This window comes from Myxine glutinosa, chromosome 2 (assembly GCF_964187855.1).
Source record: "Myxine glutinosa chromosome 2, kmMyxGlut1.1, whole genome shotgun sequence".
Taxonomy (NCBI): Eukaryota; Metazoa; Chordata; class Myxini; order Myxiniformes; family Myxinidae; genus Myxine; species Myxine glutinosa.
Window position 1 is genome coordinate 118,786,222 of NC_136262.1, and position 23,615 is coordinate 118,809,836.

General features: G+C 43.5%; 2 protein-coding genes across 8 annotated transcripts in view; one reads left to right on the forward strand and one right to left on the reverse strand.

The window, feature by feature from the left end:
* Positions 1-747: 747 nt before the first annotated feature.
* Positions 748-22,314, reverse strand: POLR1H (RNA polymerase I subunit H). 2 transcript variants are annotated; one of them, XM_068109298.2, is made up of 5 exons: positions 21,938-22,314; positions 1,844-1,968; positions 1,666-1,760; positions 1,422-1,531; positions 748-1,074 (listed from the first exon to the last, which is right to left on the reverse strand). In XM_068109298.2, the coding sequence occupies exons 2-5, from the start codon at positions 1,962-1,964 to the stop codon at positions 1,050-1,052; spliced, it is 351 nt and encodes a 116-aa protein (XP_067965399.1). In that variant the 5' UTR covers positions 1,965-1,968; positions 21,938-22,314; the 3' UTR covers positions 748-1,049. The 2 variants fall into 2 exon arrangements, with proteins under 2 accessions (XP_067965399.1, XP_067965398.1); XM_068109297.2 differs by having other exon boundaries at positions 1,426-1,531; positions 21,938-22,079.
* Positions 22,315-23,057: 743 nt separating this feature from the next.
* Positions 23,058-23,615, forward strand: part of DDI2 (DDI proteasomal shuttling factor 2) — a 40,658-nt gene continuing 40,100 nt past the window's right edge. For 3 of the 6 annotated variants that reach the window (XM_068107295.2, XM_068107293.2, XM_068107291.2), the window contains exon 1: positions 23,058-23,365. In XM_068107295.2, coding sequence (XP_067963396.1) covers positions 23,228-23,365 — 138 coding nt within the window. In that variant the 5' untranslated portion in view covers positions 23,058-23,227. The remainder of the gene's footprint in view (positions 23,366-23,615) is intronic. The other 3 variants (XM_068107292.2, XM_068107296.2, XM_068107294.2) reach the window with 1 other exon arrangement.

The following is a 23,615-nucleotide window of genomic DNA, read 5'->3' on the forward strand; positions in this document are numbered from 1 at the left end:
ATCCGGCGTCACCAGACCATCCACCGTCACGAGACCATCCGGCCTCACCAAACCATCCGGCGTCACCTGACCATCCGGCGTCACCTGACCATCCGGCGTCACCAGACCATCCGGCGTCACCAGACCATCCGGCGTCACCAGACCATCCGGCGTCACCTGACCATCCGGCGTCACCTGACCATCCGGCGTCACCTGACCATCCGGCGTCACCTGACCATCCGGCGTCACCTGACCATCCGGCGTCACCAGACCATCCGGCGTAACCAGACCATCCGGCGTCACCTGACCATCCGGCGTCACCTGACCATCCGGCGTCACCTGACCATCCGGCGTCACCTGACCATCCGGCGTCACCTGACCATCCGGCGTCACCTGACCATCCGGCGTCACCTGACCATCCGGCGTCACCTGACCACCCGGTGTCACCAGACCGCTTGACGTATCTTGACCACGTGGCATCAGCAAAGCATCCAGGATATAACCATAGCACCCGGCATATCCCTTTTCCAGGAACTGCTTAATCAGGCCCAACGTGCTGCAAAGAAAGTCTGGTATTTGATGATAATTTTGATGGGAAGTTTAGCTTTCACCGCCATTGATGTAAGCACCTAGATTATGGTTATTTATTTACCGTCATGTGTGGATATTGTGCCTAAATTGTGGAATACCCTGATAATACTATCATTTCAATTCAAGCAGTAGATCTAAATATCAGGAAAATTAGATTGTGAAAAAATCCCCCATAAATGTTTTGAAATAACAAGCTTTATTTTATACATTCTGATGCAAAACTGGAAACGTGTTTTTTTACAGCCAAATCGAGTGGGCCCACCCAAAAGGTGAGAGCCATCGGCGGTGTAAATGTTACGATCTTGAATAACTCTAAATCCACACTTGTTGGATGATGGGTCAGTGGGTCACGGTTGTGGTTTTAAATTAGTTACATGTTTAAGGTAAGAACTGCAGGAGCGCTCCAGCAGAGTTAACCATGATAGAGCCTCGTATAGCAAGACCATGGATGGGCCTTCCCTGGAGCAGCAAAGATCGTATCAAGAATCCTCCTTCTCCTGGAACCTGCACAAGAGAGGATCACATTGCGTTATGACACAGCACGTCGTGCTTTCTCCATCGAGCCTCCAAACTCATCTCATTGCCATTGTAAAAAAAACAAAAAAACTCTCGAATATAAACAGGTCAATGATACAAATACGTGTAAATGAGTATGGCCTGTAACGCCCCTGATGAAGACTGTCCCATGACTGAAACGTGATTTCTACGCTGTCTGTTGTAGACAAAACCTCACATTCGTTGTGCTGGTGCAGGTGCTGACATGTTTCGTCAAAATCCCACAAATGACAAATAAAGACCGAGCAATGCACAGAAACAGCCAAGAACGACATAGCGCTGCTGTGTACTCGTACCCACAGCTGGCACACGCGTAGAAAACGGTCTGCCCTTCGTCTGCAGAGCGGGTCTGCTGGGTGTGGTACCGTGCCTGGTTGTGGCCACACTTCTTACACGAACGTTCCACCTACGACCATGACAAAACGAGGTGGTCATCACAGATTTAAATACCAATGGTAACGTGACGTGCACCCTCACAAGTGCAGACCTATGACCTAAGAAGTAACGAGAAAACAAACAAACCCAGTGGAAACAACCTACCAACAGTCCGGAGTCTTCATCTTTCGTGTCTTCAATCCGTACTGGCTTGGCCGAAGGGAAGGTCACACTGGAGGAGGTCATCACCTTCTGCAGTACTGGCACAGGTCACGGGAACTTGTAACACAAACTCGACAACTTCCCACATCTCCATGGACTTCCCCTCATTCTCTTCCCGTACCTGTGATGGGTTGTACCTTCCCGCAACGCCGACATACCAGCAAGTCCCCGAGCGTAGGCAGAGGTAGCACCGTGCCACATTCAGGGCACAGCTCCGGCCATGAATCGAATGCACCGTTCATGGTTCTACAAGCCAGACAATTAATTAAACAATTCATTAATTGATCATTAGACAGATAAAAGGAAGAGGAGAAGAAGAAGATAGACAGATAAAGAAACAAGAAGACGTCATGCGTAGCACGATACTTGCAAAATCCGCCCCCCCCCCCCCCCCAAAGTTTTCCATTGATACAGCAAATTGTCCATTTCATGAAGATTAAAAATGACAATCTTGATCAAAGCTCGGGTCAACAGGATGAAAAGTGACGATTTTTCAGATGAAAAATGATTTTAGAAGTTTGACCTTCAGTTGACCTTTGACCTTTTGACCTCCTAAATAGTTTGTTTCCCAATTCAGTGAGGCAATGCACAAATACTGTTCTATTTTCAGGTCAATCGGATGAAAATTGATGGTTTTTTAGATGAAAATTGATGATTTTGGAAGTTTGACCTTCAGTTGACCTTTGACCTTTTGACTTTAAAAATACATCGTTTGCTAATTCAGTGAGGCAATATGCAAATGCTGTTCAATTTTCAAGTCAATCGGATGAAAATTGACGGTTTTTCAGATGAAAAGTGATGATTTTGGAAGTTTGACCTTGAGTTGACCTTTGACCTTTTGGCCTCAAAAATAGTTCATTTCCCAATTGATTGACTCAATATACAAATGTTATTCAATTTTCAAGTCAATCAGATTTAAAATGGCGATTTTAGAAATTTGACCTCCAGATGACCTTTGACCTCAAAATCAATAGGCTTCTCAATTGGGACGACCTAGACAACTTGGTGAAGTTTCGTGACGATCGGTTTAGAATTGTGACAAACAGACAGACAAACAGACTAGAAATCGGTCAGAGACCGAGGACTTGCCGGATTGTACTTTTTTTTCAGGGGTGTTGGTTAGAAGGGAATCGGATAATGCTTGACAGTTATAAGTAAAAAAACAATTTTTGACCTTGAGTTTGACCTTTCAGGTCACTCAAGGTCAAAGGTCATGGTGCCAAATGAAATGTCATATGTGACTTTCTATATGTCAGTAACAGAAACTTGTCGTTTCTTGTCGCTCAAGAGACTTGTCGCTCAAGAAACACAAAGTGTATGCATGTCTCTTGTACTTTTAGAGTTATAGTGGTTTGAAATATATTTTAAATGAAAACTCGACCCCCCCTGATTTCACGTTTTGGGTGACCTTGAGCTCGACCTTGGGCCTAGATAGTTAAAAATTGGGCACAGTCTATTCCAGGGCAAGTCAAATACGTGTGCAAAGTTTGGCGATTCTACGTGCAACGGTGTAGACATAGTACTGCAAACAGACAGACAGACAGACAGACAGATGAAAAATCGGTCAGAGACTGAGAACTTGCCGGAATGTACTTTTTTTATCAACCATTTTGGACAAATATGGCGGCCGAACCACATGACCGATGACGTCATCATTATTTGTTTTCTAAACTAATTTATTCCTTGATGCTGCTCAAGAAATTTTATCCTGATCGGATGAAGTTTTGTACTTGTCGAATTATGACGTCATAATGGAGGGACCTATGACATCATCATTAACATATTTTATTCCCCATGGAGAGTTCTTTACAATGAGCCATGTCTCAATTTTTTCTGTTCAGCACTTTCGGAGATATAGAGATGCAAAAATTTTCCGTTTTTCCAAGATGGCGGCCGAACCACGTGACCGATGACGTCATCATTATTATCTTTTTCACCAGTTTATGCCGACATGGCGCTCAAGGAATTGCATCTTGATCGGATGAAGTTTTGTACTTGTCGAATTATGACGTCATAATGGAGGCACCAATGACATCATCATTAACATATTTTATTCCCCATGGAGAGTTCTTTATAATGAGCCATGTCTCAATTTTTTCTATTCAGCACTTTCGGAGATATAAAGGTGCAAAGTTTTTTGTTTTTTCCAAGATGGCGGCCGAACCACGTGACCAATGACGTCATCATTTTTTTTTTCCTCCACCAGTTTATGCCATCATGTCGCTCAAGAAATTGCATCTTGATTGGATGAAGTTTTGTACTTGTCGAATTATCAAATTATGACGTCATAATGGAGCCTTGGGCCGAGAGAGTTAAAAATTGGGCACAGTCTATTCCAGAGCAAGGCGAATATGTGTGTAAAGTTTGGCTATTCTATGTGTAATGGTGTAGACGTAGTACTGCGAACAAACAGACAGATAGACAGACAGATGAATGAAAAATCGGGTAGAGACCGAGGACTTGCCGGAATGTACTTTTTTATCGGCCATTTCGGACAAATATGGCGGCCGAAGCACGTGACCGATGACGTCATCATTAACATATTTTATTCCCCATGGAGAGTTCTTTACAATGAGCCATGTCTCAATTTTTTCTGTTCAGTACTTTCGGAGATATGGAGGTGCAAAATTTTTCGGTTTTTCCAAGATGGCGGCCGAACCACTTGACCTATGACGTCATCATTAACATATTTTATTCCCCATGGAGAGTTCTTTACAATGAGCCATGTCTCAATTTTTTCTGTTCAGTACTTTCGGAGATATGGAGGTGCAAAATTTTTCGCTTTTTCCAAGATGGCGGCCGAACCACTTGACCTATGACGTCATCATTAATATATTTTATTCCCCATGGAGAGTTCTTTACAATGAGCCATGTCTCAATTTTTTCTGTTCAGTACTTTCGGAGATATGGAGGTGCAAAATTTTTCGCTTTTTCCAAGATGGCGGCCGAACCACGTGACTGATGACGTCATCATTAACATGTTTTATTCCCCATGGAGAGTTCTTCACAATGAGCCATGTCTCAATTTTTTCTGTTCAGCACTTTGAGATATCGAGGTGCAAAATAGATATAGAGGTGCAAAGTTTTTCGGTTTTTCCAAGATGGCGGCCGAACCACGTCACCGATGACGTCATCAATTGGGCGCAGTCTATTCCAGGGCAAGACCAATATGTGTGCAAAGTTTGGCGATTCTACGTGCAACGGTGTAGACGCAGTGCTGCAAACAGAGAGACAAACAGACAGACAAACAGACAAATGAAAAATCGGTCAGAGACCGAGGACTTGCCGGAATGTACTTTTTATCGGCCATTTAGAACAAATATGGCGGCCGAACCACGTGACCGATGATATCATCATTAACATATTTTATTCCCCATGGAGAGTTCTTTACAATGAGCCATGTCTCAATTTTTTCTATTCAGCACTTTCGGAGATATGGAGGTGCAAAGTTTTTCGGTTTTTCCAAGATGGCGGCCGACCACGTGACATATGACGTCATCATTAACATATTTTATTCCCCATGGAGAGTTCTTACCAATGAGCCATGTCTCAATTTTTTCTGTTCAGCACTTCCGGAGATATGGAGGTGCAAAGTTTTTCGGTTTTTCCAAGATGGCGGCCGACCACGTGACATATGACGTCATCATTAACATATTTTATTCGCCATGGAGAGTTCTTTACAATGAGCCATGTCTCAATTTTTTCTGTTCAGCACTTTTGGAGATATCGTGGTGCAAAGTTTTGCCGTTTTTCCAAGATGGCGGCCGACCACGTGACTGATGATATCATCATTAACATATTTTATTCCCCATGGAGAGTTCTTTACAATGCGCCATGTCTCAATTTTTTCTGTTCAGCACTTTTGGAGATATAGTGGTGCAAAGTTTTGCCGTTTTTCCAAGATGGCGGCCGACCACGTGACATATGACATCATCATTAACATATTTTATTCCCCATGGAGAGTTCTTTACAATGAGCCATGTCTCAATTTTTTCTGTTCAGCACTTTTGGAGATTTCGTGGTGCAAAGTTTTGCCGTTTTTCCAAGATGGCGGCCGACCACGTGACTGATGACGTCATCATTAACATATTTTATTCCCCATGGAGAGTTCTTTACAATGAGCCATGTCTCAATTTTTTCTGTTCAGCACTTTTGGAGATATAGTGGTGCAAAGTTTTGCCGTTTTTCCAAAATGGCGGCCGACCACGTGACATATGACGTCATCATTAACATATTTTATTCCCCATGGAGAGTTCTTTACAATGAGCCATGTCTCAATTTTTTCTGTTCAGCACTTTTGGAGATATAGTGGTGCAAATTTTTGCTGTTTTTCCAAGATGGCGGCCGACCACGTGACTGATGACGTCATCATTAACATATTTTATTCCCCATGGAGAGTTCTTTACAATGAGCCATGTCTCAATTTTTTCTGTTCAGTACTTTCGGAGATATAGAGGTGCAAAGTTTTTCAGTTTTTCCAAGATGGCGGCCGAACCACGTCACCGATGACGTCATCAATTGGGCACAGTCTATTCCAGGGCAAGACCAATATGTGTGCAAAGTTTGGCGATTCTATGTGCAACGGTGTAGACGCAGTGCTGCAAACAGACAGACAAACAGACAAACAGACAAACAGACAAACGAACAGATCAACATACTTGCCGGAAAAATTTTTCCGGCAAGTAATGAAAAATCGGTCAGAGACCGAGGACTTGCCGGAATGTACTTTTTTATCGGCCATTTAGGACAAATATGGCGGCCGAACCACGTGACTGATGACGTCATCATTAACATATTTTATTCCCCATGGAGAGTTCTTTACAATGAGCCATGCCTCAATTTTTTCTATTCAGGACTTTTGGAGATGTGGAGGTGCAGAGTTTTTCGGTTTTTCCAAGATGGCGGCCGAACCACGTGACCGATGACATCATCATTAACATCTTTTATTCCCCATGGAGAGTTCTTTACAATGAGCCATGTCTCAATTTTTTCTATTCAGCACTTTCGGAGATGTTGAGGTGCTAGGTTTTTCGGTTTTTCCAAGATGGCGGCCGACCACGTGACTGATGACGTCATCATTAACATATTTTATTCCCCATGGAGAGTTCTTGACAATGAGCCATGTCTCAATTCTTTCTGTTCAGCACTTTTGGAGATATAGTGGCGCAACGTTTTGCCGTTTTTCCAAGATGGCGACCGAACCACGTGACTGATGACGTCATCATTATCACATTTTATTCCCCATGGAGAGTTCTTTACAATGAGCCATGTCTCAATTTTTTCTGTTCAGCACTTTTGGAGATATAGTGGTGCACATTTTTGCCGTTTTTCCAAGATGGCGGCCGAACCACGACACCGATGACGTCATCAATTGGGCACAGTCTATTCCAGGGCAAGACCAATATGTGTGCAAAGTTTGGCGATTCTCCATGCAACGGTGTAGACGCAGTGCTGCAAACAGACAGACAGACAGACAGACAAACAGACAGACAGACAAACAGACAAACGAACAGATCAACATACTTGCCAGAAATTTTTTTCCGGCAAGTAATGAAAAATCGGTCAGAGACCGAGGACTTGCCAGAATTTCCTTTTCTATCGGCCATTTAGGACAAATATGGCGGCCGAACCACATGGCCGATGACGTCATCATTAACATATTGTATTCTCCATGGAGAGTTCTTTGCAATGAGCCATGTCTCAATTTTTTCTATTCAGTACATTCAGAGATATGGATGTGCAAAGTTTTTCGGTTTTTCCAAGATGGCGGCCGAACCACGTGACTGATGACGTCATCATTAACATATTTTATTCCACATGGAGAGTTCTTCACAATGAGCCATGTCTCAATTTTTTCTGTTCAGTACTTTCGGAGATATAGAAGTGCAAAGTTTTTCGGTTTTTCCAAGATGGCGGCCGAACCACGTCACCGATGACGTCATCAATTGGGCACAGTCTATTCCAGGGCAAGACCAATATGTGTGCAAAGTTTGGCGATTCTCCGTGCAACGGTGTAGATGCAGTGCTGCAAACAGACAAACAGACAGATGAAAAATCGGTCAGAGACCGAGGACTTGCCGGAATGTACTTTTTTATCCGCCATTTAGGACAAATATGGCGGCCGAACCACGTGACCGATGACGTCATCATTAACATATTTTATTCCCCATGGAGAGTTCTTTACAATGAGCCATGCCTCAATTTTTTCTATTCAGGACTTTTGGAGATGTGGAGGTGCAGTTTTTCGGTTTTTCCAAGATGGCGGCCGACCACGTGACATATGACATCATTAACATATTTTATTCCCCATGGAGAGTTTTTTACAATGAGCCATGTCTCAATTTTTTCTGTTCAGCACTTTTGGAGATTTCGTAGTGCAAAGTTTTGCCGTTTTTCCAAGATGGCGGCCGACCACGTGACTGATGACGTCATCATTAACATATTTTATTCCCCATGTGGAGTTCTTTACAATGAGCCATGTCTCAATTTTTTCTGTTCAGCACTTTTGGCGATATAGTGGTGCAAAGTTTTGCCGTTTTTCCAAGATGGCGGCCGACCACGTGACATATGACGTCATCATTAACATATTTTATTCCCCATGGAGAGTTCTTTACAATGAGCCATGTCTCAATTTTTTCTGTTCAGCACTTTTGGAGATATCGTGGCGCAACGTTTTGCCGTTTTTCCAAGATGGCGACCGAACCACGTGACTGATGACGTCATCATTTACATATTTTATTCCGCATGGAGAGTTCTTTACAATGAGCCATGTCTCAATTTTTTCTGTTCAGTACTTTCGGAGATATAGAGGTGCAACGTTTTTCGGTTTTTCCAAGATGGCGGCCGAACCACGTCACCGATGACGTCATCAATTGGGCACAGTCTATTCCAGGGCAAGACCAATATGTGTGCAAAGTTTGGCGATTCTACGTGCAACGGTGTAGACGCAGTGCTGCAAACAGACAGACAGACAGACAGACAGATTAAAAATCGGTCAGAGACCGAGGACTTGCCGCAATGTACATTTTTATCGGCCATTTAGGACAAATATGGTGGCCGAACCACGTGACCGATGACGTCATCATAAACATTTATTCCCCATGGAGAGTTCTTTTCAATGAGCCATGTCTCAATTTTTTCAATTCAGCACTTTCGGAGATGTTGAGGTGCAAAGTTTTCGGTTTTTCCAAGATGGCGGCCGAACCACGTGACCGATGACGTCATCATTAACATATTTTATTCCCCATGGAGAGTTCTTTACAATGAGCCACGTTCCAATTTTTTCTATTCAGGACTTTCGGAGATATGGAGGTGTAAATTTTTCCGGTTTTTCCAAGATGGCGGCCGAACCACGTGACCAATGACGTAATCATTAACATATTTTATTCCCCATGGAGAGTTCTTTACAATGAGCCACGTTCCAATTTTTTCTATTCAGGACTTTCGGAGATATGGAGGTGCAAAGGTTTTCGGTTTTTCCAAGATGGCGGCCGAAACACCTGACCGATGACGTCATAAATTGGGCACAGTCTATTCCAGGGCAAGACGAATATGTGTGCAAAGTTTGGCGATTCTCCGTGCAACGGTGTAGACGCAGTGCTGCAAACAGACAGACAAACAGACAAACAGACAGACAGACAAACAGACAAACAAACGAACAGATCAACATACTTGCCGGAAATTTTTCCGGCAAGTAACAAACAGATGAAAAATCGGTCAGAGACCGAGGACTTGCCGGAATGTACTTTTTTATCGGCCATTTAGGACAAATATGGCGGCCGAACCACGTGACCGATGACGTCATCATTAACATATTTTATTCCCCATGGAGAGTTCTTTACAATGAGCCATGCCTCAATTTTTTCTATTCAGGACTTTTGGAGATGTGGAGGTGCAGAGTTTTTCGGTTTTTCCAAGATGGCGGCCGAACCACGTGACCGATGACATCATCATTAACATATTTTATTCCCCATGGAGAGTTCTTTACAATGAGCCATGTCTCAATTTTTTCTATTCAGCACTTTCGGAGATATGGAGGTGCTAAGTTTTTCGGTTTTTCCAAGATGGCGGCCGACCACGTAATTGATGACGTCATCATTAACATATTTTATTCCCCATGGAGAGTTCTTTGCAATGAGCCATGTCTCAATTTTTTCTGTTCAGCACTTTTGGAGATATAGTGGTGCAAATTTTTGCCGTTTTTCCAAGATGGCGGCCGACCACGTGACATATGACGTCATCATTAACATATTTTATTCCCCATGGAGAGTTCTTTACAATGAGCCATGTCTCAATTTTTTCTGTTCAGCACTTTTGGAGATATAGTGGCGCAACGTTTTGCCGTTTTTCCAAGATGGCGACCGAACCACGTGACCGATGACGTCATCATTTACATATTTTATTCCCCATGGAGTGTTCTTTACAATGAGCCATGTCTCAATTTTTTCCATTCTGCACTTTTGGAGATATAGTGGTGCAAAGTTTTTGCCGTTTTTCCAAGATGGCGGCCGAACCACGTGACATATGACGTCATTATTAACATATTTTATTCCCCATGGAGAGTTCTTTACAATGAGCCATGTCTCAATTTTTTCTGTTCAGCACTTTTGGAGATTTCGTGGTGCAAAGTTTTGCCGTTTTTCCAAGATGGCGGCCAACCACGTGACTGATGACGTCATCATTAACAAATTTTATTCCCCATGGAGAGTTCTTTACAATGAGCCATGTCTCAATTTTTTCTGTTCAGCATTTTTGGAGATATAGTGGTACAAAGTTTTGCCGTTTTTCCAAGATGGCGGCCGACCACGTGACATATGACGTCATCATTAACATATTTTATTCCCCATAGAGAGTTCTTTACAATGAGCCATGTCTCAATTTTTTCTGTTCAGCACTTTTGGAGATATAGCGGTGCAAAGTTTTGCCGTTTTTCTAAGATGGCGGCCGACCACGTGACATATGACATCATCATTAACATATTTTATTCCGCATGGGGAGTTCTTTACAATGAGCCATGTCTCAATTTTTTCTGTTCAGCACTTTTGGCGATATAGTGGTGCAAATTTTTGCCGTTTTTCCAAGATGGCGGCCGACCACGTGACTGATGATGTCATCATTAACATATTTTATTCCCCATGGAGAGTTCTTTACAATGAGCCATGTCTCAATTTTTTCTGTTCAGTACTTTCGGAGATATAGAGGTGCAACGTTTTTCGGTTTTTCCAAGATGGCGGCCGAACCACGTCACCGATGACGTCATCAATTGGGCACAGTCTATTCCAGGGCAAGACCAATATGTGTGCAAAGTTTGGCGATTCTCCGTGCAACGGTGTAGACGCAGTGCTGCAAACAGACAGACAGACAAACAGACAGACAAACAGACAGACAAACAAACGAACAGATCAACATACTTGCCGGAATCTTTTCCGGCAAGTAACAAACAGACAGATGAAAAATCGGTCAGAGACCGAGGACTTGCCGGAATTTACTTTTTTATCGGCCATTTAGGACAAATATGGCGGCCGAACCACGTGACCGATGATGTCATCATTAACATATTTTATTCCCCGTGGAGAGTTGTTTACAATGAGCCATGTCTCAATTTTTTCTGTTAAGCACTTTTGGAGATATAGTGGTGCAAAGTTTTGCCGTTTTTCCAAGATGGCGGCCGACCACGTGACTGATGACGTCAACATTAAGATATTTTATTCCCCATGGAGAGTTCTTTACAATGAGCCATGTCTCAATTTTTTCTGTTCAGTACTTTTGGAGATATAGCGGTGCAATTTTTTTGCCGTTTTTCCAAGATGGCGGCCGAATCACGTGACCTATGACGTCATCATTAACATATTTCATTCTCCATGGAGTGTTCTTTACAATGAGCCATGTCTCAATTTTTTCTGTTCAGCACTTTTGGAGATATAGTGGTGCAAAGTTTTGCCGTTTTTCCAAGATGGCGGCCGACCACGTGACTGATGACGTCATCATTAAGATATTTTATTCCCCATGGAGAGTTCTTTACAATGAGCCATGTCTCAATTTTTTCTGTTCAGTACTTTTGGAGATATAGCGGTGCAATTTTTTTGCCGTTTTTCCAAGATGGCGGCCGAATCACGTGACCTATGACGTCATCATTAACATATTTCATTCCCCATGGAGAATTCTTTACAATGAGCCATGTCTCAATTTTTTCTGTTCAGTACTTTTGGAGATATGGAGGTGCAAATTTTTTCGGTTTTTCCAAGATGGCGGCCGAACCACGTGACTGATGACGTCATCATTAACATGTTTTATTCCCCATGGAGAGTTCTTCACAATGAGCCATGTCTCAATTTTTTCTGTTCAGCACTTTGAGATATCGAGGTGCAAATTTTTTCGGTTTTTCCAAGATGGCGGCCGAACCACGTGACCGATGACGTCATCATTTGGGCACAGTATATTAGAGGGCAAGACCAATATGTGTGCCAAGTTTGGCGATTCTACGTGCAACGGTGTAGACGCAGTGCTGCAAACAGACAAACAGACAAACAGACAAACAGACAGACAGACAAATGAAAAATCGGTCAGAGACCGAGGACTTGCCGGAATTTACTTTTTTATCGGCCATTTCGGACAAATATGGTGGTCGAACCACGTGACCGATGACGTCATCATTAACATATTTTATTCCCCATGGAGAGTTCTTTACAATGAGCCATCTCTCAATTTTTTCCATTCTGCACTTTTGGAGATATAGTGGTGCAAAGTTTTCCCGTTTTTCCAAGATGGCGGCCGACCACGTGACATATGACGTCATCATTAACATATTTTATTCCCCCTGGAGAGTTCTTTCCAATGAGCCATGTCTCAATTTTTTCTGTTCAGCACTTTTGGAGCTATAGTGGTGCAAATTTTTGCCGTTTTTCCAAGATGGCGGCCGACCACGTGACATATGACGTCATCAGTAACATATTTTATTCCCCATGGAGAGTTCTTTACAATGAGCCATGTCTCAATTTTTTCTGTACAGTACTTTCGGAGATATAGAGGTGCCAAGTTTTTCGGTTTTTCCAAGATGGCGGCCGAACCACGTCACCGATGACGTCATCAATTGGGCACAGTCTATTCCAGGGCAAGACCAATATGTGTGCAAAGTTTGGCGATTCTCCGTGCAACGGTGTAGACGTAGTGCTGCAAACAGACAAACAGACAAACAGATGAAAAATCGGTCAGAGACCGAGGCCTTGCCGGAATGTACTTTTTTATCGGCCATTTAGGACAAATATGGCGGCCGAACCACGTGACCGATGATGTCATCATTAACATATTTTATTCCACGTGGAGAGTTGTTTACAATGAGCCATACCTCAATTTTTTATATTCAGGACTTTCGGAGATGTGGAGGTGCAGAGTTTTTCGGTTTTTCCAAGATGGCGGCAGAACCACGTGACTGATGACATCATCATTAACATATTTTATTCCCCATGGAGAGTTCTTTACAATGGGCCATGTCTCAATTTTTTCTATTCAGCACTTTCGGAGATATGGAGGTGCATAGTTTTTCGGATTTTCCAAGATGGCGGCCGAATCACGTGACCGATGACGTCATCATTAACATATTGTATTCTCCATGGAGAGTTCTTTGCAATGAGCCATGTCTCAATTTTTTCTATTCAGTACATTCAGAGATATGGATGTGCAAAGTTTTTCGGTTTTTACAAGATGGCGGCCGAACCACGTGACTGATGACGTCATCATTAACATATTTTATTCCACATGGAGAGTTCTTCACAATGAGCCATGTCTCCATTTTTTCTGTTCAGCACTTTTGGAGATATAGTGGTGCAAAGTTTTTCGGTTTTCCCAAGATGGCGGCCGAACCACGTGACTGATGACGTCATCATTAACATATTTTATTCCCCATGGAGAGTTCTTTACAATGAGCCATGTCTCAATTTTTTCTGTTCAGGACTTTCGGAGATATGGAGGTGCAAAAATTTTCGGTTTTTCCAAGATGGCGGCCGAACCACGTGACTGATGACGTCATCATTACCATATTTTATTCCCCATGGAGAGTTCTTTACAATGAGCCATGTCTCAATTTTTTCTGTCAGCACTTTGAGATATCGAGGTGCAAAAATTTTCGTTTTCCAAGATGGCGGCCGAACCACGTGACTGATGACGTCATCATTAACATATTTTATTCCCCATGGAGAGTTCTTTACAATGAGCCATACCTCAATTTTTTCTATTCAGCACTTTCAGAGATATGGAGGTGCAAAAATTTTCGGTTTTTCCAAGATGGCGGCCGAACCACGTGACATATGACGTCATCATTAACATATTTTATTCCCCATGGAGAGTTCTTTACAATGAGTCACATCTCAATTTTTTCTATTCAGCACTTTGGGAGATATGGAGGTGGTAGGTTTTTCGGTTTTTCCAAGATGTCGGCCGAACTACGTAACTGATGACATCATCATTAACATATTTTATTCCCCATCAAGAGTTCTTTACAATGAGCCATGTCTCAATTTTTTCTATTCAGTACTTTCAGAGATATGGAGGTGCAAAGTTTTTAGGTTTTTCCAAGATGGCGGCCGAACCACGTGACTGATGACGTCATCATTAACATATTTTATTCCCCATGGAGAGTTCTTTACAATGAGCCATGTCTCAATTTTTTCTGTTCAGCACTTTCGGAGATATAGAGTTGCAAACTTTTTCCAAGATGGCGGCCGAACCACGTGACCAATGACGTCATCACTAACATTTTATTCCCCATGGAGAGTTCTTTACAATGAGCTCAATTTTTTCTGTTCAGCACTTTTGGAGATATAGTGGTGCAAAATTTTGCCATTTTCCAAGATGGCGGCCGAACCACGTGACTGATGACGTCATCATTAACATATTTTATTACCCATGGAGAGTTCTTTACAATGAGCCACGTCTCAATTTTTTCTATTCAGCACTTCCGGAGATATATCGAGGTGCTAAGTTTTTTGGTTTTTCCAAGATGGCGGCCGAACCACGTGACCGATGACGTCATTATTAACATATTTTATTCCCCATGGAGAGTTCCTTACAATGAGCCACGTCTCAATTTTTTCTATTCAGCACTTCCGGAGATATATAGAGGTGCAAAGTTTTTCGGTTTTTCCAAGATGGCGGCCGAACCACGTCACCGATGACGTCATCAATTGGGCACAGTCTATTCCAGGGCAAGACCAATATGTGTGCAAAGTTTGGCGATTCTCCGTGCAACGGTGTAGACGCAGTGCTGCAAACAGACAAACAGACAAACAGACAAACAGACAAACAGACAAACGAACAGATCAACATACTTGCCGGAAAATTTTTCCGGCAAGTAACAAACAGACAAACGAACAGATCAACATACTTGCCGGAATCTTTTCCAGCAAGTAACAAACGAACAGATCAACATACTTGCCGGAATCTTTTCCGGCAAGTAACAAATGAAAAATCGGTCAGAGACCGAGGACTTGCCGGAATGTACTTTTTTGTCGGCCATTTAGGACAAATATGGCGGCCGAAACACGTGATAGATGACGTCATCATTAACTTATTTTATTCCCCATGGAGAGTTCTTTACAATGAGCCATGTCTCAATTTTTTCTGTTCAGTACTTTCGGAGATATAGAAGTGCAAAGTTTTTCGGTTTTTCCAAGATGGCGGCCGAACCACGTCACCGATGACGTCATCAATTGGGCACAGTCTATTCCAGGGCAAGACCAATATGTGTGCAAAGTTTGGCGATTCTCCGTGCAACGGTGTAGATGCAGTGCTGCAAACAGACAAACAGACAAACAGACAGATGAAAAATCGGTCAGAGACCGAGGACTTGCCGGAATGTACTTTTTTATCGGTCATTTAGGACAAATATGGCGGCTGAACCACGTGACCGATGACGTCATAATTAACATATTTTATTCCCCATGGAGAGTTCTTTACAATGAGCCATGTCTCAATTTTTTCTGTTCAGCACTTTTGGAAATATAGTGGTGCAAAGTTTTGCCGTTTTTCCAAGATGGCGGCCGACCACGTGACATATGACATCATCATTAACATATTTTATTCCCCATGGAGAGTTCTTTACAATGAGCCACGTCTCAATTTTTTCTGTTCAGCACTTTTGGAGATATAGTGGTGCAAAGTTTTGCTGTTTTTCCAAGATGGCGGCCGACCACGTGACTGATGACGTCATCATTAACATATTTTATTCCCCATGGAGAGTTCTTTACAATGAGCCATGTCTCACTTTTTTCTGGGCAGTACTTTCGGAGATATAGAGGTGCAAAGTTTTTCGGTTTTTCCAAGATGGCGGCCGAACCACGTCACCGATGACGTCATCAATTGGGCACAGTCTATTCCAGGGCAAGACCAATATGTGTGCAAAGTTTGGCGATTCTACGTGCAACGGTGTAGACGCAGTGCTGCAAACAGACAGACAGACAAACAGACAAACAGACAAACAAACGAACAGATCAACATACTTGCCGGAAATTTTTCCGGCAAGTAATGAAAAATCGGTCAGAGACCGAGGACTTGCCGGAATGTACTTTTTATTGGCCATTTAGAACAAATATGGCGGCCGAACTACGTGATAGATGACGTCATCATTAACATATTTTATTCCCCATAGAGAGTTCTTTACAATGAGCCATCTCTCAATTTTTTCCATTCTGCACTTTTGGAGATATAGTGGTGCAAAGTTTTCCCGTTTTTCCAAGATGGCTGCCAAACCACGTGACCAATGGCATCATCATTAACATATTTTATTCCCCATGGAGAGTTCTTTACAATGAACCATGTCTCAATTTTTTCTGTTCAGCACTTTTGGAGATATAGTGGTGCAACATTTTTCGGTTTTTCCAAGATGGCGGTCGACCACGTGACATATGACGTCATCATTAACATATTTTATTGCCCATGGAGAGTTCTTTACAATGAGCCATGTCTGAATTTTTTCTGTTCAGCACTTTTGGAGATATTGTGATGCAAAATTTTGCAGTTTTTCCAAGATGGCGGCCGACCACGTGACATATGACATCATCATTAACATATTTTATTCCCCATGGAGAGTTCTTTACAATAAGCCATGTCTCAATTTTTTCTGTTCAGCACTTTTGGAGATATAGTGGTGCAAATTTTTGCCGTTTTTCCAAGATGGCGGCCGACCACGTGACATATGACATCATCATTAACATATTTTATTCCCCATGGAGAGTTCTTTACAATGAGCCATGTCTCAATTTTTTCTATTCAGCACTTTCGGAGATGTCGAGGTGCAAAGTTTTTCGGTTTTTCCAAGATGGCGGCCGAACCACGTCACCGATGACATCATCAATTGGGCACAGTCTATTCCAGTGCAAGACCAATATGTGTGCAAAGTTTGGCGATTCTACGTGCAACGGTGTAGACGCAGTGCTGCAAACAGACAGACAAACAGACAAACAGACAGACAGACAAACAAACGAACAGATCAACATACTTGCCGGAATCTTTTCCGGCAAGTAACAAATGAAAAATCGGTCAGAGACCGAGGACTTGCCGGAATGTACTTTTTTGTCGGCCATTTAGGACAAATATGGCGGCCGAAACACGTGATAGATGACGTCATCATTAACTTATTTTATTCCCCATGGAGAGTTCTTTTCAATGAGCCATGTCTCAATTTTTTCTATTCAGCACTTTCAGAGATATGGACGTGCAATTTTTTTCCAAGATGGCGGCCGAACCACGTGACATATGACGTCATCATTAACAAATTTTATTCCCCATGGAGAGTTCTTTACAATGAGCCATGTCTCAATTTTTTCCATTCTGCACTTTTGGAGATATAGTGGTGCAAAGTTTTTGCCGTTTTTCCAAGATGGCGGCCGAACCACGTGACCGATGGCATCATCATTAACATATTTTATTCCCCATGGAGAGTTCTTTACAATGAGCCATGTCTCAATTTTTTCTATTCAGCACATTCAGAGATATGGAGGTGCAAAATTTTTCGGTTTTTCCAAGATGGCGGCCGAACCACGTGACATATGACGTCATCATTAACAAATTTTATTCCCCATGGAGAGTTCTTTACAATGAGCCATGTCTCAATTTTTTCTGATCAGCACTTTTGGAGATTTTGTGGTGCAAAGTTTTGCCGTTTTTCCAAGATGGCGGCCGACCACGTGACTGATGATGTCATCATTAACATATTTTATTCCGCATGGAGAGTTCTTTACAATGAGCCATGTCTCAATTTTTTCTGTTCAGCACTTTTGAAGATTTCGTGGTGTATTCAGCACTTTATAGGCCATTTAGGACAAATATGGCGGGCGAACCACGTGACCGATGACGTCATCATTAAAATATTTTATTCCCCATGGAGAGTTCTTTACAATGAGCCATGTCTCAATTTTTTATATTCAGCACTTTCAGAGATATAGAGGTGCAAAATTTTTCGGTTTTTCCAAGATGGCGGCCGAACCACGTGACTGATGACGTCATCATTAACATATTTTATTCCGCATGGAGAGTTCTTTACAATGAGCCATGTCTCAATTTTTTCTGTTCAGCACTTTTGGAGATATCGTGGTGCAACGTTTTGCCGTTTTTCCAAGATGGCGGCTGAACCACGTGACCTATGAAGTCAACATTAACATATTTTATTTCCCATGGAGAGTTCTTTACAATGAGCCATGTCTCAATTTTTTCTATTCAGCACTTTTGGAGATATGGAGGTGCTAAGCTTTTCGGTTTTTCCAAGATGGCGGCCGAACCACGTGACTGATGACGTCATAATTAACATATTTTATTCCCCATGGAGAGTTCTTTACAATGAGCCATGTCTCAATTTTTTCTGTTCAGCACTTTGAGATATCGAGGTGCAAAATTTTTCGGTTTTTCCAAGATGGCGGCCGAACCACGTGACCGATGACGTCATCATTTGGGCACAGTATATTAGAGGGCAAGACAAATACGTGTGCAAAGTTTGGCGATTCTATGTGCAACGGTGTAGACGTACTGCTGCAAACAGACAAACAAACGAACAGATCAACATACTTGCCGGAATTTTTTCCGGCAAGTAACAAACGAACAGATCAACATACTTGCCGGAATTTTTTTCCGGCAAGTCACAAACGAACAGATCAACATACTTGCCGGAATCTTTTCCGGCAAGTAACAAACCAACTGATCAACATACTTGCCAGAATCTTTTCCGGCAAGCAAAAAATCGGTCAGAGACCGAGGACTTGCCGGATTGTACTTTCTTATCATCCATTTTGGACAAATATGGCGACCGAACCACGTGACCGATGACGTCATCATTATTTGTTTTGTAAAGTAATTCATTCTTTGATGATGCTAAAAAAATTGCATCTTGATCGGATGAAGTTTTGTACTTGTCGAATTATGACGTCATAATGGAGGCACCAATGACATCATCGTTAAAGTATTTTATTCCCCATGGAGAGTTCTTTACAATGAGCCATGTCTCAATTTTTTCTATTCAGCACTTACAGAGAAATAGAGGTGCAAAGTTTTTCCATTTTTCCAAGGTGGCGGCCGAACCACGTGACCGATGACGTTATCATTTTTATTTTTTCTCCACCAGTTTATGCCGACATGGCGCTCAAGAAATTGCATCTTGATTGGATGAAGTTTTGTATTTGTCGAATTATGATGTCATAATGGAGGCACCTATGACATCATCATTAACATATTTTTTTCCCCATGGAGAGTTCTTTACAATGAGCCATGTCTCAATTTTTTCTATTCAGCACTTACAGAGAAATAGAGGTGCAAAGTTTTTCCATTTTTCCAAGGTGGCGGCCGAACCACGTGACCGATGACGTTATCATTTTTATTTTTTCTCCACCAGTTTATGCCGACATGGCGCTCAAGAAATTGCATCTTGATTGGATGAAGTTTTGTATTTGTCGAATTATGATGTCATAATGGAGGCACCTATGACATCATCATTAACATATTTTTTTCCCCATGGAGAGTTCTTTACAATGAGCCATGTCTCAATTTTTTCTATTCAGCACTTTCGGAGATATAGAGGTGCAAAGTTTTTCGGTTTTTCCAAGATGGCGGCCGAACCACGTGACCGATGACATCATCATTAACATATTTTATTCCCCATGGAGAGTTCTTTACAATGAGCCATGTCTCATTTTTTTTTTTATTCAGCACTTTCGGAGATATAGAGGTGCAAAGTTTTTCTGTTTTTCCAAGATGGCGGCCGAACCATGTGACCGATGACGTCATCAATTGGGCACAGTCTATTCCAGGGCAAGACAAATATGTGTGTAAAGTTTGGCGATTCTACGTGCAACGGTGTAGACGTAGTACTGCGAACAAACAGACAAACCAACCAATCAACATACTTGCCGGAATCTTTTCCGGCAAGTAACAAACAGACAGACAGCACCACAAACGCAACCGTCCAATATACTTGAAAAATCTTCGATTTTGCAAGTAATAAATAGGGTATTAAACTTCCCCAACAATTTCTCATCACTGTAAGTTGCGAGAATACACCATGCACATTGTACATGGTAACCCCATCATTTTGTATTTTCCTCTTGCATCTCCCTCCCAACATCATCATCATGTCCTGCACCTTTACTTCTCATCCCCCTCACCCTGTTCTCCAACCTCTTACCTTCCCCTCCATGTCCCCTTACCTTCCTCTCCTCCACTCCACTCCACCTATCCCTCCCTCCCCACTCCTCTCCTTCTATCCCTCCCTCCCCACCTATCCCTCACTCCCCACCCATCCCTCACTCCCCACTCCACCTATACCTCCCTCACACCCCCTTCCCCCAACCTCTCCCTCCCTAACCCCCCCCAACCTCTCCATCCCTTACCTCCCCCAACCTCTCCCTCACTTATCCCCCCCCCCAACCTATCTCTCCCTCACCCCTTCCCCACAAACTCTCCCTCCCTCACCCTCAAACTCTCCCTCCCTCACCCTCCCCAACCTCTCCCTCCCTCACCCTCCCCAACCTCTCCCTCCCTCACCCCCCATCTCTCCCTCCCTCACCCCCCTCTCCCTCACCCCCCAACCTCTCCCTCCCTCACTCCCTCCCCCAACCTCTCCCTTCCTCACTCCCCCTCCAACCTCTCCCTCCCTCATCCCCCCAACCTCTCCCTCCGGCCTCCATCCCCCCCAACCTCTCCCCCCTCCCCCACCAACCTCGCCCTCCCTCACCCCCCAACCCCTCCCTCTCTCCCCCCAACCTCTCCCACCCTCATCTCCCCAACCTCTCCCTCCCCCCAAACCTCTCCTACCCTCACCTCCCCAACCTCTAAACCTCTCCCTCCCTCCCCCCCCAACCTCTTCCCCTCTCCCCCAACCTCTTTCCTCCCTCACCCCCCAACCTCTCCCTGCCTCCCTCCCAACCTTTCCCTCCCTCCCTCCCCCAACCTCTCCATCCCTCCCCCAACCTCTCCATCCCTCCCTCCCCCAACCTCTCCCTCCTCCCCCCAACCTCTCCCTCCCTCCCCCCAAACCTCTCCCATCGTCCTCCCCAACCTCTCCCTCCCCCCAACCTCTCCCTCCCTCCCCCCCAACCTCCCCCCAACCTGCGTCTCCCTCCCCCCAACCTCTCCCCTCCTCACCCCCCCCAACCTCTCCACTCCTCACCCCCCCTCCACCCAATCTCTGCCTCCCTCACCACCCCCACCCAACCTCTCCCTCCCTCACCTCCCCAACCTCTCCCCTCCTCACCCCCCTCCACCCAATCTCTGCCTCCCTCACCACCCCCACCCAACCTCTCCCTCCCTCACCACCCCCACCCAATCTCTGCCTCCCTCACCACCCCCACCCAACCTCTCCCTCCCTCACCACCCCCACCCAACCTCTCCCTCCCTCACCACCCCCACCCAACCTCTCCCTCCCTCACCACCCCCACCCAACCTCTCCCTTTCTCTGCCCCAGCACAATCTGTCTACTCATTCATTACTCCCTTTTTCATTCGCTTATATCAACCCCAATTTCCAATTCATTCATTACTCATTCTGATTGAGCTTGGACTCAAACCCATTTACCTGGTTGTTTTACCCAGTTATCACGGTTGTTTTGAGGAGGGTGGGTTTGTTTTCCTGGACTCTAATTGAACTTTACAAAATAATGTTTTTGGTTTTGACTAAAATCCAGATTTAAATTTTACTCCTTTTACGATTTGTAACTCCCACACCTGGTCTGACAGCATACCTTGTATACGATGGGTTCAAACTTTACTCGCTGCTCAACGAACGCACGTTCAATACAAGTCCACGTGACTTAGCACTGCAATTCACTCAAGTCAAGTGCTTGAAACAAGAAAAACAACGTGCTTGGTGTAGTTGTTGTTGTTGTTGCAATAGTTCCTGTTATGACATTTTACAAATGGTTCGGGGAATTATTACTCACTTCTTCATCGCGTGACGTTACATCGTATTTGCGAAGGTTTTCACGTCTCAAACGACGAAAAACGTCTGACAAGGCGAAGCAACAACACAAAGGAATAAAATGCGAGGCACGTGATATCCGTTTGTCTTTCTAATCAAGGATAGTAATGGTTCTCAACCTATTACGTCACACCCAGGAATGATGGTCATTGGTTTGATTTATAACCCTTAACGTATGACGTCACATCCAGGAGTGACGAAATTGTTTTCCATTTATTCTCCTTAACGTATGACGTCACATCCGGGAATGACAGCTTTGTTTTGATTTATAATCCTTAACGTATGACGCCACGTCCGGGAGTGACGAATTTGTTTGCATTTATAATCCTTAACGTATAGACGTCACATCCGGGAGTGACAGCTTTGTTTGCATTTCGAATTTGTGAATTTACCGTGTTGTTTGGGGAATGTTTGTTGCTGCTATCGCGATAATCTGTGATGGAAGTTCGTGCCCCAATGAGAATCACTTTATGTTATTCCACCATAAACCCTTCATATACTGTAATGTTTCCCTAATGACTAATTGTTTAAACAACGATTGCCGTTTTCAACAAATTTTGTATTTGTTGGGGACAGGAAGTGCCTATCATTTAGGCATTAGCAAGTAGTTGTAGCTTATTTAAGATTTAACATGACATTTTTTTAAATGTAACGAATTTCCTAATCTTTGTCGGCCCGAACGAGATGAGACGTTGAAGTTGTAAGTGGTGTATTACCGTACTTTTATTCAGCAAGGCTGGGCTCCATTTTATTCCACGTTACGCAATATTTTAATTTTATATCTGATAAGACGAGCTCTTGCACAGTTTAGCACTGGCAGTCAATGCCGCAATAAAAATGCCGAGTCACGATCATCCTCACAGCACTTTTCGTGAAATGAGCCCACATCGGCGCGTGACGTCACGCTATGCGCATGCGTACCAAACGGCTCCGTGTTGCTGCTTGGGAAGAATCGTGTTTGGAGAGGGAAAAGGAAGTAGCGAGAAGCCGCAAGACAGATAAAAAGTGTTTTCTCGTTCGTTTTTAGTAACACGGGTCTGTTTTCGTGCAGGAAATGCAGCTTACGGTGTACGTGGAGCGCACAGGCCGTCCTGAATTGGCGTTCAGCCTCGACGTGGGTTCAGATCTCGATTTGGAGAACCTGAAAGCGCTTTGCGAGGCTGAGAGTGGGATTCCCAGCCAGGAAATGCAGGTAGGAATGAACTTACCGATTACTCGACTTACAACAATGACAACCTGTACTGTGCGTTGTACATTGCAGTACAGTGCAGTACAGTAAAGTAGTATTCAGCAAAGTCATGATTCGTTCTGTGCTTCAATATTATTTACTCATTACTGATCACGGTGAAAAATCGATATCTCTTAACCTGATCACCATGAACCTCGGTATCTCTAACCTGATCACCATGAACCTCGGTATCTCTTACCTGATCACCATGAAC